This window comes from Engystomops pustulosus, chromosome 5 (genome assembly GCF_040894005.1).
Source record: "Engystomops pustulosus chromosome 5, aEngPut4.maternal, whole genome shotgun sequence".
NCBI classification, from domain to species: Eukaryota; Metazoa; Chordata; class Amphibia; order Anura; family Leptodactylidae; genus Engystomops; species Engystomops pustulosus.
In genome coordinates, this window is record NC_092415.1 from 156,841,541 (window position 1) to 156,853,549 (window position 12,009).

Here is a 12,009-nt window from a genome sequence, read left to right on the forward strand (position 1 = left end):
TGTTATCTTTTTTTTTTTTAGGAGGAATGTGCATTGTTATGTCCTGATGTCTGGTATTCGTTTAGTCTGTATTTTGTCTACATGTTATGTATGTTGTAAAGGTTTCCAGTTAGTAAAAATCATAATTAGGAGATGAGTTTCTCTGTAAATCCTATACCACTATTTGGTCTGACTTATTAAACATTTAATTCTACTGAAATCAAAGAAAAATCAAAATGACATTCAATTAAAACCTCTTTGTTTTTGTTTTTTTATAACCATTTACTGATGAGTCTGAAAGATTCCTTTTTTTCTACTAGATTTTTAAGTTTTTACTATACTTTATTTTACAGAAGCTTATTTTACGATATATAATTTGCTGCCTTATAGAAATCCTCTGCTTAAGACCATCCATAACACTGGAAATGGATTTAACAAGTCTTATCCTAGTAGTAGTAAATTTCAATGTATTAAATACTCAGCTTTTCAATTGGGGAAATATAATAATTGGAGATTTAGCAAAACCAAGCTCCAGGGAATGCATGAACGTGTGCCTCGTAAAGAACAGTCAGATTTCGGTTTCTGTCTTTTATGGGCCAATTGGAAAATGGAAACAATGACCTACTTGGTTGTTGAAGAGGAGAACCCCACAAAGTTTTAATACTGGAAAATTTATTTGTGTCGGAACATGTCACCAAATCTGTGTTGGTATTGCAAAATTACAAAAAAATGAAGGGATGAATAATAAATGTCTGAAATCTTTGTTTCCTTGTCGCCCACAATTCATTAGTTATTAAAGTACATTGTATATGAGGAATAAAATAAACATTACTGAATGAATTGTTAAAAACGTATCCTTCACAATCTCTGTGTAGACCTGTGACAAGCTATGGCACTAGGCAATGTACACATCTACACATGGTAAATGTATATTTGGAATAAAAATGGCAGCAAGTGTCCTTGCATAACAGGCCTACACTTGGTACCAGGGTGAAGGTGAGGACAGTTGAATGAACAACTCATGCCAGCATCCACCTACTTAAGGGTATTTTGTGTTCAGTTAATGATAGTCAAGTTTTGGCTGAAGAAGCATCTAGTACAGGGTGTCCCCTATTTAAGAACACCCAACTTACAGATGACCCCTAGGTCCTCTGGATGTTGGTAATTTGCTGTACTTTAGCCCTAGGCTACAATAAACAACTTTAACAGTTATCTAAGGTGTCTGCAATTAAGCTTTATTGTTAATGCTGGTTATTATAAGAATCCAACATTTTTAAAATCCAATTGTCTCAGACCAAAAAAATTTTTGCTTGGGCTACAATTATAAAATATGTAGTTCCAACTTGCATACAAATTCAACTTAAGAACAAACCTATCTGGTACGTAACCCTGGACTGCATGTATTTATAATTCAGCAGGAGTCCTTCTCCAGTTTAATTTTATAGTGGCTTTAACAGCTTGGTAAATTTAGTTTTGGTAAATTTCTTGAGTAAGTTTACATCTTTTTGAATTAAAAGTTGCAACCAGGTCTAAAGTTTTCCCTGTATCAAGAGTGGGTTCCCACCTAGATTTTTACAAGTTCTTGAAAAGTTGCTTTTCGTAAATCTATGTATCACATCTGGATTTGCACAAAATATCTCAATTCAGCTCCAATAAAAAATCACAACTTTAGTACCAATCAACAAATGTGATTAATTTTAAGATTTATTGAAGATAGAAATGCTTGTTGTTTGCTCTAATTTTGTTTAAGATTTTCTGCCTGCTTAACCAGCATAAATGTGCAAAATGTTGGTTATATAGTGGTTTTGTCACCTGTGGATTGCTTGTTAGAAATATTGAGTAAAGACTGTATATAATGGTAACTGTTTGTTCTTCCATTATGTAAGTCTGTCTGATACCAGGTTTTAAGTTTGTGCCCATAACTTAATAAAAATTTGTACAGCCTTTCAATTTATGTTGTATTGGCCACCATTGGTTGTCATTTTGGTCATCCCTGGGTTCTTGCCTAAATGACTATAGTTCTAAATGTAAGCTGCACACAAGATGCACCACCTACATATTGTATTTTTAGGATCGATGATGCAATGATCTTTCTGTCTCGTGAGATCTATGCAACATATTGGGCCAGATATATAAAAACGATTGCAATGTGCCTAGTTTACACTTTCTTTTTGCAAGTTGCGTCAGATTATTTATGTGCTTGATATATATATTTTTTTTTTCCCCTTCGTGTTCATGCTGTTGGGATGTGTACTTAAACTAGGAACACACACTTCCAAGCCCTTTTTAAATGCACAGTTTAAAAAAGTCGGACCAAAAGCAAGGGCGACACAATTGTGGGGCACAAACATAACAAATACATGTGCTGGGTCCATGCCTATACTAAGACTTGGGCCATTACGCCATGTAAGCTGACAATACACATTTGATGATTGATAGTTATACGTTTGTAATGGATTAAATCATCCCATCAACTGTAGTCCTAGGTCTATGGTCACCTTTATTGCGAATTCTAAAGTATTAAGACTCGTATCATCCACACAGCTAACCACATCTTTAGATCAATAAAAAAAAATTGTGATCACTTATAACATTCATAACATATACATAGGTTAAAAGAGTAATTTCCAAACTATGTGGAAACAATCCTGGTTCAGATGGGCGAGATAATAGTTGTGCTATTAGTTTTTCAAGGATCCTCTTGAAAAAGCTGTGTGAAAAATGTGCATTGGGGTACCGGAGCTGTGTGGTGAAATTATGGGTAGGTGATATGGGGAGACCTAGGCATTTGATTTCCCTCATGTATGTGTCGTGATTAGGTGTACCGAGGCCTGTACTTTACTAAAATAGAATGACAATATATGGCATGTGATGGGAATAGTGTTTTGGGTAACTACACCTGTAAGCACCACTATTATTTCCCCCATCTGAACCATGATTGTTTCCACATAGTTTGGTTTATTTGGAAATTACTCTTTTAACCTATTTGTATGGTATGCATTTTTTGTAAGTGATCAATAAAATACTTTTGATCTAAAATTGCGACTAGCTTTATATATATATATATATATATATATATATATATATATATATATATATATATATATTTATTTTGTGATTTTTGGTTTTCAACAACCCTCTAAAGTAGTCAGAGCTGTGAGATAAGAATCTTAAATATCTCACTTGTTGTGTGATAAGGAGTAAAAGAATTGAGTTGGGGAGGAGGTTTTTCCCCATCTGAGTTACTGGCAATTCTGTCTACAGATTATTTCAGACTGCAGTAAAATGTGTACATCAAAAAAACTAGAATATTAAACCAGACATGTGGTAATGAGTCAGTGTCGCGTTTCTCAGACTTGGGCTCTGTCATTCACTTTTCACTGTGTTGTGGTTGAGGAATAATGTATTCAGATTCCAGTGTCAGTCATGTAGTTACGACTCTGATTTTTGATGTTGAGTGGTTAAGGATCTGATCATTCAACATCTTTATTTTGCATCTCTTCAGACAGACTTTCTTGTTGGGGGTGTTTGCTCATAAATACCATAGGACATAATTGATAAAACACCATCTTTTGTCTCAAAAATGTGGATGTAGTTATCATTTATGTCTAGTTAGATCTGCATATATAGGTCTTTTGACTCAACCTTCAAATTGTTATATGATAAAATTTCTTTTAGATTATAGTGTTCCAAACTATTAGTAGTATTATAGTCTGTACACACTTATGGTCTTATGGATATGTATGCCTTAAGCAGTTAATTAAAGGGGTTGTCCAGGTTTAAAGAAAAAAATAAGTTTATTTTTTACAGCTATACAGTAGTGGTCAATATTTTATATCAAGCATCACATTTTACAGTGCGGAGGAGGTTTGTAAATCTGTCCATAAGGTTTGGGCATGTAGAAGTAAATGTACGCAAATAAAGTGGGACTATTTAGACTCTATGTAGCTTTTGCTCATTGTTGGTATATATATTTATTTTAATCTTTGATTTTTTTTGGAAATGTTTAGACCATTTACCTTTTTATCTGAATCCCCCCCCCCCCCCGCCCCCCTCTTTTCAGAGGCCAAAATCCTTGGTTGTGGTACCTCCTTTAAAGGCCTTTAAAATCCAGGAAAATTTGTCCTTGTTGTGATAGTCGGCACCAGTGTGTCTGTTTTCCAAACATTCCCTGACTAGTGTCTCTGCATTTAGAGTAATGAGCTCAAACTCCATTGTCCTAGAGTCAATAAATTCCTTCAGGGTTCTATTTCCTTGGGGTAATTAAACAGGACTTCAAAGATGTGAAGATTTTAACCTCTTGAGGACCAGGGCAGTTGTGAAAATTCCTGGGGTGTGTGTCACATACCTTTTTTAAATGTCTCTCCTTAGATAGCGGCATGTTTGCCTGTGTAGTGGCAACAAAAAAATTCAATAAGAAAACTAGGTAACCAATACACCTAGAAATCTGCAACATCTGCAGCTCAACTTTTTATACAGCTGAAATATGAAGCTCTTAAGGTGGCCACACATTTGGCTAAACTTGATGAAAAGCAGTGTCATTGAAAACACATGGCCAGTTTAAGTGATTTGGACAGGCAATAGGAACTAAAATCTGTATTGCCTTGTGTGCAAAATTATTCACTTATTGTTCTACAAATATCTAATACCTCTAATGTGTACGTCCACATTTGGCCAACAGAGGTTGGTTTCAAATGTGGCAAATTTATCAGAAAAAAATAGTACTTGTTCCATTGTTTCCATTTGTTGTTCCATGCTTTAGAAAAATCCATATGTATGCTGCCAACCCCATATAGAGGAAAGAAGCAGATGGAAATTTCTGTAAAGGCCATGTATTCACATAGTATGGGAATAAAACTTTTTGTTAAGTTTCTGGTGATCCAGGGAGTTATTTTGACTGCCCTATTGGGGACAATTGGCATCAGCCTTGCAGCAACTATGATACTAATGCACTAATCTTAGTAAACCACAGACTTAAGATTTCGGCTGAACAACTTGGTTTGTAGAGTTAAAGAAAATACTTCACTGTGAGATAAATTTGTACCCTGCCCCCCCCCCACTAATTACTCTACTACCCCTCATAATTATTTCCCATGCTGACCCTCCACAATCTTTTTACTGCTGTTTAAAAAAAAAAACGGCATCACGCGGACGCGCATCCATGCTCGAAGGGCGATGTGCGCCGTGGTTGTCTTCAGGCCACATCGCTCCACCTGCAGTGATTGCCTCAACACTATACAGTGACGGGCAGGAGCTTCCTGTCTGGATGGAGGCCCCTGCCAGACCTCAAAAAGCCGCAGTTTGGGGATCCCTGTTCTATGGTGTATCAACTGCACAAATACAGAATAGATGCTGGTTCTACCTCTGGGATGGCCACTTCTTATAGTATAGAAAACATCCTTATCTGTGAGAATTTGGGTTTCCATCCTGTAAATGATGGGACTGGATTCTTTTCCTGCCCATTAGTTCTATCTGGTATTATAGCATCGCTCAAATGAAGCTAATGGGACTCTGCTGCAAAACCCTTCACAACATGTAGACTGTTTTTAGAAGAAAGTGGGCATTTTGTAATGTTGTACACAAAATTTTGCTACAAAATTTTGAGGCATTGGCATGTTTCTAGTGCATGCTCTTGCAACCTGTGCTTCTCCAGTTACAGCCATACTCCTTCATATGAAGTCTCGCTTCTTGCATTTTTTTTTTTCACTATGAAATTCAAAATCCTTTTATATAGTGTGACTGTCAGATTAACCGGTTTTCAACAGAGTTCTTTAATAATTTGCACCAATACCCTGCACCACACTTATCAAAGGTTTCAGAATGTATTTACCCGATTTTTCTCAGAAATCAAAGGTGCACCTTATATATGAAGCGTACTTACAGACAACAGCTGCCTTGAACTGTGCACAGATCTGCCACCTGCAGGTTATTCATCCTTATAATCAGGTGTGCCTTATATATGAACCTAGATGTTTTAGCAGGCATTTATCGATGGTGTGCCTTATAGTCCGAAAAATACGGTATGTATTTTATACACGAGTCAATAGAGCACATAGATAGATATATATCTATCTATCTATCACACTCGCCCTCCGGCAGCCCCTATGCGTAGTGCTGCGTTCTTCGGTAACATCCTGCAGGACGCCGCCATGGAAGCCAGAAGAGGACCTGTGCTTACATCGTGGGAGCAGCACTACGCATCGGGGCTGCCGGAGGGGGAGTATATCTCTTTTTTTTTTTTTTTTTTTTTATAGTGCTGGGCACGCTGTATACTACCGGGGCTGTGATCAATGCATTTCCCACCCTCGGCTTGTACTCGAGTCAACAGGTCTTCCCAGTTTTTGGTGGTAAAATTAGGGGTCTTGGCTTATACTCGAGCATATAGGGTAGTCCTTTGCTGCACCAGATTTATCTATCTTACTTTGAGACTCTTTCCCCATTGACTTTACAGCTGAACAACTTGATAACTGGTCAAGCTCTAGGGTGTTTGTAATAATCTGTGTATAGATGTGTGTTGGGTTTGTATGTAAATGTTGGCTAGTCCACATTTAAGGATGACTGGACAGGATAGGCACACACACAGGATTACATTGAGCCCAATGCTTTTAATGTCAAGTATTTGATCCTGAACGCAGCCAAATACTGAGTGTTGTTTAGTATATGTAAATATGCGACAATGGCAGCAGAGCCTTTTGTTTTAATTTAATTAGCAGAGATTGCTTCAAGTCGCATGGGTGGGAATCTTTGTCTAGATGGGAGCTTTGAAATGTAAGAGGAGAATCCAATTAAACTCTTATCTTGTTTTTACAGTGCCTCCCCTGTTTGTAGAATTAATTGGATAGCCAAACCCTTCCTCAGGGTTCCGCTCTGCAGGTTTTCTCATTATTTGCCATGTTATATGGCTGAGAACTCGGGCTCATTAGTTTGCAGAAAATATTGTAAATGGTCATAATGTGTTTACAGCCAAATGCAACACTGCAGTCACCATGTCACAAGGCAGGATGTTGCCTTGCTTGCATATGTCTCTATATATTGATAATTCCTGAAGTTTGTTGAGTGCCATATATTGGTTCACTGAATTTTAAAATCTACACTAGATTTTAGACAGCCACAAGATGGCAGGAACCATTCAATGAATTACATATAGGGTGCAGCCAGGATATAACACTAGACTTGCAAAAAGAGGAAAGAAAAGAACCCAAGCACACCATGAGTAAACACTAGATGTAGAGTACAAATGCTTTATTGAACAGATCGAGTCAAACGCTACAGGAGCTAAAATCAATAAAAGAAAGTTTAAGATGTTTAAAATTGGCAAATAACACAATGAGGTGAGGCTACAGCCCACCAACCACCTACACACTAGAGATTATGGGACGTGTATCTCGGGCTACATTCACACAAACGCATGCTCACCTGGCCGTAGCCTGGCGAGTATACGGCGGTGCGCGGTCATACACAAGGGAAGACTTTTTCCTGTGTGCGCTGTGGTACGGTGCCACGTATGTGAAATTGTACTTTAGCTATCTATGTGGGCGTAATGCATTCAAATATTCCTAAATTGTCCTCCAAAAGGGGTATATAACACAAAGTTCATACAAAATCCATGTGACTATATAAAGGTCCAATACATGCTCGCATAACTAAAATAATGAAATGCATTCAAAGCACCCTGAGTTGATCTTGCTTAAGAGAAATTTGAATATATCAACCTACATAATGGCAAGGGTTAACCAAACAAAGTATTATTAAACTTGCATAGGTGGTTGAGGGCGTCAACGCGTCCCTACACGGATCGCCATAAACAATAGCTTACTCGGGGAGTAGCAGTAGATTTGGTCACTACTGGTTTCTGGTTGTGTCACCAAAGGACCCCGCTTGGTTATAATGAAGACTGGTTCTATCAAGGTTTTTTTTTATTGGTGCTACCTGCAGAGCTACTTTAACCAAATATGACACCACTCTGACAAGTGTGGTAGTGGCAGAACATTCACTGCATAAGTGGATACAACCTTGCTCCTAGCCCTCATTCATACAAATGTTCTAGGCCGTATGTTCATTGATTTCATAGATGGTATATGGACATATTTCGCTTGACTTGTGTTATGGACATTACCATATATTTTCTGTTTGAAGTTATCCAAGAAGGTTAACATTTTTGTTATTGACATAGCTTCAGAATATGAAACAGAGTTATGTAGGATGGTGTCTGCGTACTATGACCTCAAAGACAACTTCTCCATCGTGGCCTTGAAGAGAGTACATTGTGTTCCTCCTCCATACGCTGAGGAAGACTGGAGCATATAACGTGTGTTGTCTATCATATGTTCCTTTCTGCGCATAGACATAAACATGACCAAATTTAGGATTAGCCAATCGCAAACGAGCATAGTACCTAACAAGATACTAGAGTCTTGTAATATAGCTCTCATCCCAGTATTGGACTAACTGATCCATCACCAATTTGGAATTCACTATACAGAGGGGTTTGGAGACCCTCCCCTAAAATATCTCTAAACACTCCATTTACTCCACAGCCCTGTGTGTGAACTGTGTGCAAGGTGCAAACTACAAATCACAAGATTTATAGGGATTTATATCTTGAAAATAATTTTCAGTTTGGTGACCATATAGAAAATTTTAAATGCAAAAAAAATTTCGTTATGATGGGCCTCTTTTTGATTTTGGGTTCCCTGGGGTCCAGAGCTTTAGTTGGCCGATGAGCTGACTGGTTGGCAGTAAGTTTGTAACTTTTGACTGTTTACTTTCATTTAATAGGCTATAGCTGTACATAGGCAGCAGGAAACTATTATTACAAATATTACTGGTCTGATTAGCTTCTTATGTATAGAGGTAGATAACTATTATATATTATATTGTAGCTAATTCCCGTTAAATAAGAACGTGGTGTGATACTTAACAAGTTAATGTGTGGTTTGCCATTTACTTGGGTTATTTTTAAAGATCTAGTATTGGCAGAACATTTAACATGGTTGAAATTGTTCATGTAGAAGCTGGGAATAGACCTGCGAAAACCTCTCCTGCGGTTACATGGGTTGGCTTAAGAAATTTAAATGTTTAAAAAAAAGTTTGTTTTTAAAGCTCGTATTTTGGTAGAAATTTTACCCACATGGATAATGCTTTTTATGTCTTGCTAGGTAGAGTATAATATTTCAACATCTCTGACGCATGTTCTTCTCTTTTTGGTGGGGGTCCCTCTTTAACAGATTGACAAATATGGAATGCGCAAGACAGTGTATACCCTGGCGGATCTGGTGAGGATTAAGAATTGGGTAATTTTTTAAAATCTTTTTCTGTTACCTTTTCTTCCCAAAATTTAAAATCTGCCAAGTAAAGTGAAATGTTCTAGAATTTCTATGTATTATGACACTTTTTAAACATAACTTTATTATTAGCTTAGTGTAATGAATTTATGTATATTTCTGCATTTTTAACCACCTTTGTCTGAATCCATTGTTCAAGGACATATTACACACATAATTATAGATCCAGCAGAAGTCTAGATGCACCTGAAAATTAATTCATTTTGGTTCTGAAGTGTGTCAAGTTCATAAATTAAATGATAGATTCAATAATTTTGATGTACATTAATGTTTTAGGCAGGTCTTCAAACTGAAAATAGTGACATGAGAATTGGTGATCTTTGGGGCAGATTTTTTTTCATAATTTATTTACACGACCGTAGTCGGCACCTCCCTGGCTGAAAAATGGCCCATTTTAAAGCTAACATAGTATGTTCAAATGGTGGTAAGGTCCAATATTTTTCGCTAACAGTGGCTTTCATGCATCAGACCCACTATTTTTGTCAAAAATGGCAAAGTATCTAATATTTATGAAATGTGCAGCCAAGATGTGGTCATTTGTATGTCCATTTGGGGAAATTTTGACATATCTGCTCTGTGTTCTCCTGGGAGGTAAGGTACAGCCAGATGTTCCTGATGGCGCTTTTGCTGTGAACTATTAAGATGGTTGACTCTAGCCATAGATGTAGAGACTTTTGCAGTAGCCTCTAAGATGCCGTTTTGTTACATTTGCATATTTTGCTCAATCTGCTAAAATATAATGTTATAGGTTTTGTGTGAACCTTTAAACATTTGAACGACATCTATACATATGTTATCATATACTTTCCATTCAGGTTTGTCCCAGATCCATGAATTCTTTACTGAGGCTTTTCCAACATAGCAATTCTTGTTCTAACAAAGAACATAAGGGGTGGCTTTACAAAGGAGCAAAAATGGCAGCTATTTCCCCTTTTAAAATTAAGTATGTTTTCCTCCCTCTGACCTAAAATATTGATTCAATTAAAAACGTGTAGCTTAATGTTATGGCCCCTTTTTGACCTCCTCTTGTACCCCTCCTGCTTCATATACACGGCATTAATGCTTTGTAGGTTATTTAACCCCTCATTTGCTGGCATGAATTGTTTTTGCTTTTACTTATTTCCGAATAATTGAGGTACAGAATATAAAATTGATAATGTCTTCTCAGTAAAGTCCTACAAGTTGCCACAGATGGGGGGATGAGTTTATGCCTGTGTCTGTGTGTATACAATGTGAAAATGGTTGGAATAAAAATATAGAAAAATAACCAATGGTTACATGCCCGTACCTCTGCAGTGGCCCCAGCTGCTGTGTTGTGTTTTGGACCGTAAAAACATTACCAAGCCAATATGCACTTCTGAGGTCTTGGTCTGGTACCCTGGACCTAAGGCTACATTTGAGATGGCTGGCGGTTGAATAAGGTTTTGGTCAACATTTTTGTGATTCTTGTAAACAACTTTACAGTCTAACATACCCTTGGAGACCCTGATGAATGATTATGGCTGTAACTTTTTAAAATGGTACATGTACGTCCTAAAGATGTTACGGCTGTACCAAGAAGGTTCACGGACCTATACCTCTCCATACAGGGCAGGAATCTGCTGTATTACACAGGGGACATCTGCAGCTTACTTCTCCCACTGGTCCTGGCAGTTAATATTTTAGTTGGCATAGTCAATGCTGATAATTTCACATAAATGTCAGCTTCACACTTGCCCGGCCATATTGCTAGCAATCGGCAACCCCAACAACATCTTCAGGAGTTGTTGATTGGTTGCCATGACGTTCTCATAGAGGCCTACTCTTTACTATAGCCTGCTGGAGGCTGTAATATTGGTGCTGTATACTCACAATATACTGCAACAGTTTGTTAATAAATTCCGTTTGTGTAGACCTTAATCTCAAATAAATTTCATTGAATGTCCGATAACCAATGTAAATCCAACTTTGTCCGACTGCAACCTTTATAATCAACCATTTGATGGGTGATTAATGCATTTACATAGGCCTATTGTCGGAAATCGTTGCTTTTATAAATGCATGTGCCTAAAAAGTATCGAATGCTAAAAATGTGTAATGAGGGTTTTAAAAAAAAAATATATCCCACTGATTATTACTTCATTGTTTGATTTATGTGGTTGTCAATGAAAGACTAATGCAGTGCAGGTTTGTTTTTTTTTGTTTTTTTATAGTTATGAAGTATTGATAATTTAACTTGGACCTTGAAATTGTCATTTTGCTCTTCAACTCAGATGAGCAGTCATATAGCTGTTATTGTACAGCTTGTACTGGGCCCTGATCTCATGCGTGCTTGTAGACTATCACTTCTCCCATGCTGTGCCATTTACGTCACGGGCAAGATTGTTTGCATGCTGCATGTAAACATAGGAAGGACACTTCTACAGAATGAATAAGCAAGGCTACGTTACCTTGATTCGTTGTAAGCGCTTCTGTTTTCTATGCATAGTTGTGGCTATTGAGCTAGATATTATGAAAAATAATTTTATTTGCTTTATAGGACCTCATAATAGGAGGAAAACTGTACCTGTAATATCTTTATGTTCAGGGTCCCACCACAAACAATTGGATTTCCCACACTGATTGGGTTAGAAAATGTGTGTATATTTTTATAAGCGCGTTAGAGTACACGGATAACTGGTGGTGAAGTAGGATTGACTGTTTTTAA

At 37.2% G+C, this 12,009-nt stretch overlaps 1 protein-coding gene across 3 annotated transcripts in view; it reads left to right on the forward strand.

Annotated features, from left to right (window-relative positions):
• The window catches only part of TRIM71 (tripartite motif containing 71), a 39,100-nt gene that overhangs the window by 4,361 nt on the left and 22,730 nt on the right, over positions 1-12,009 (forward strand). Inside the window, exon 2 of one of the 3 annotated variants that reach the window (XM_072153553.1) lies at positions 9,207-9,272. The exons of 1 other annotated variant lie outside the window; for it this stretch is intronic. In XM_072153553.1, coding sequence (XP_072009654.1) covers positions 9,207-9,272 — 66 coding nt within the window. The remainder of the gene's footprint in view (positions 1-9,206; positions 9,273-12,009) is intronic. One more of the 3 variants, XM_072153554.1, reaches the window with a different exon arrangement.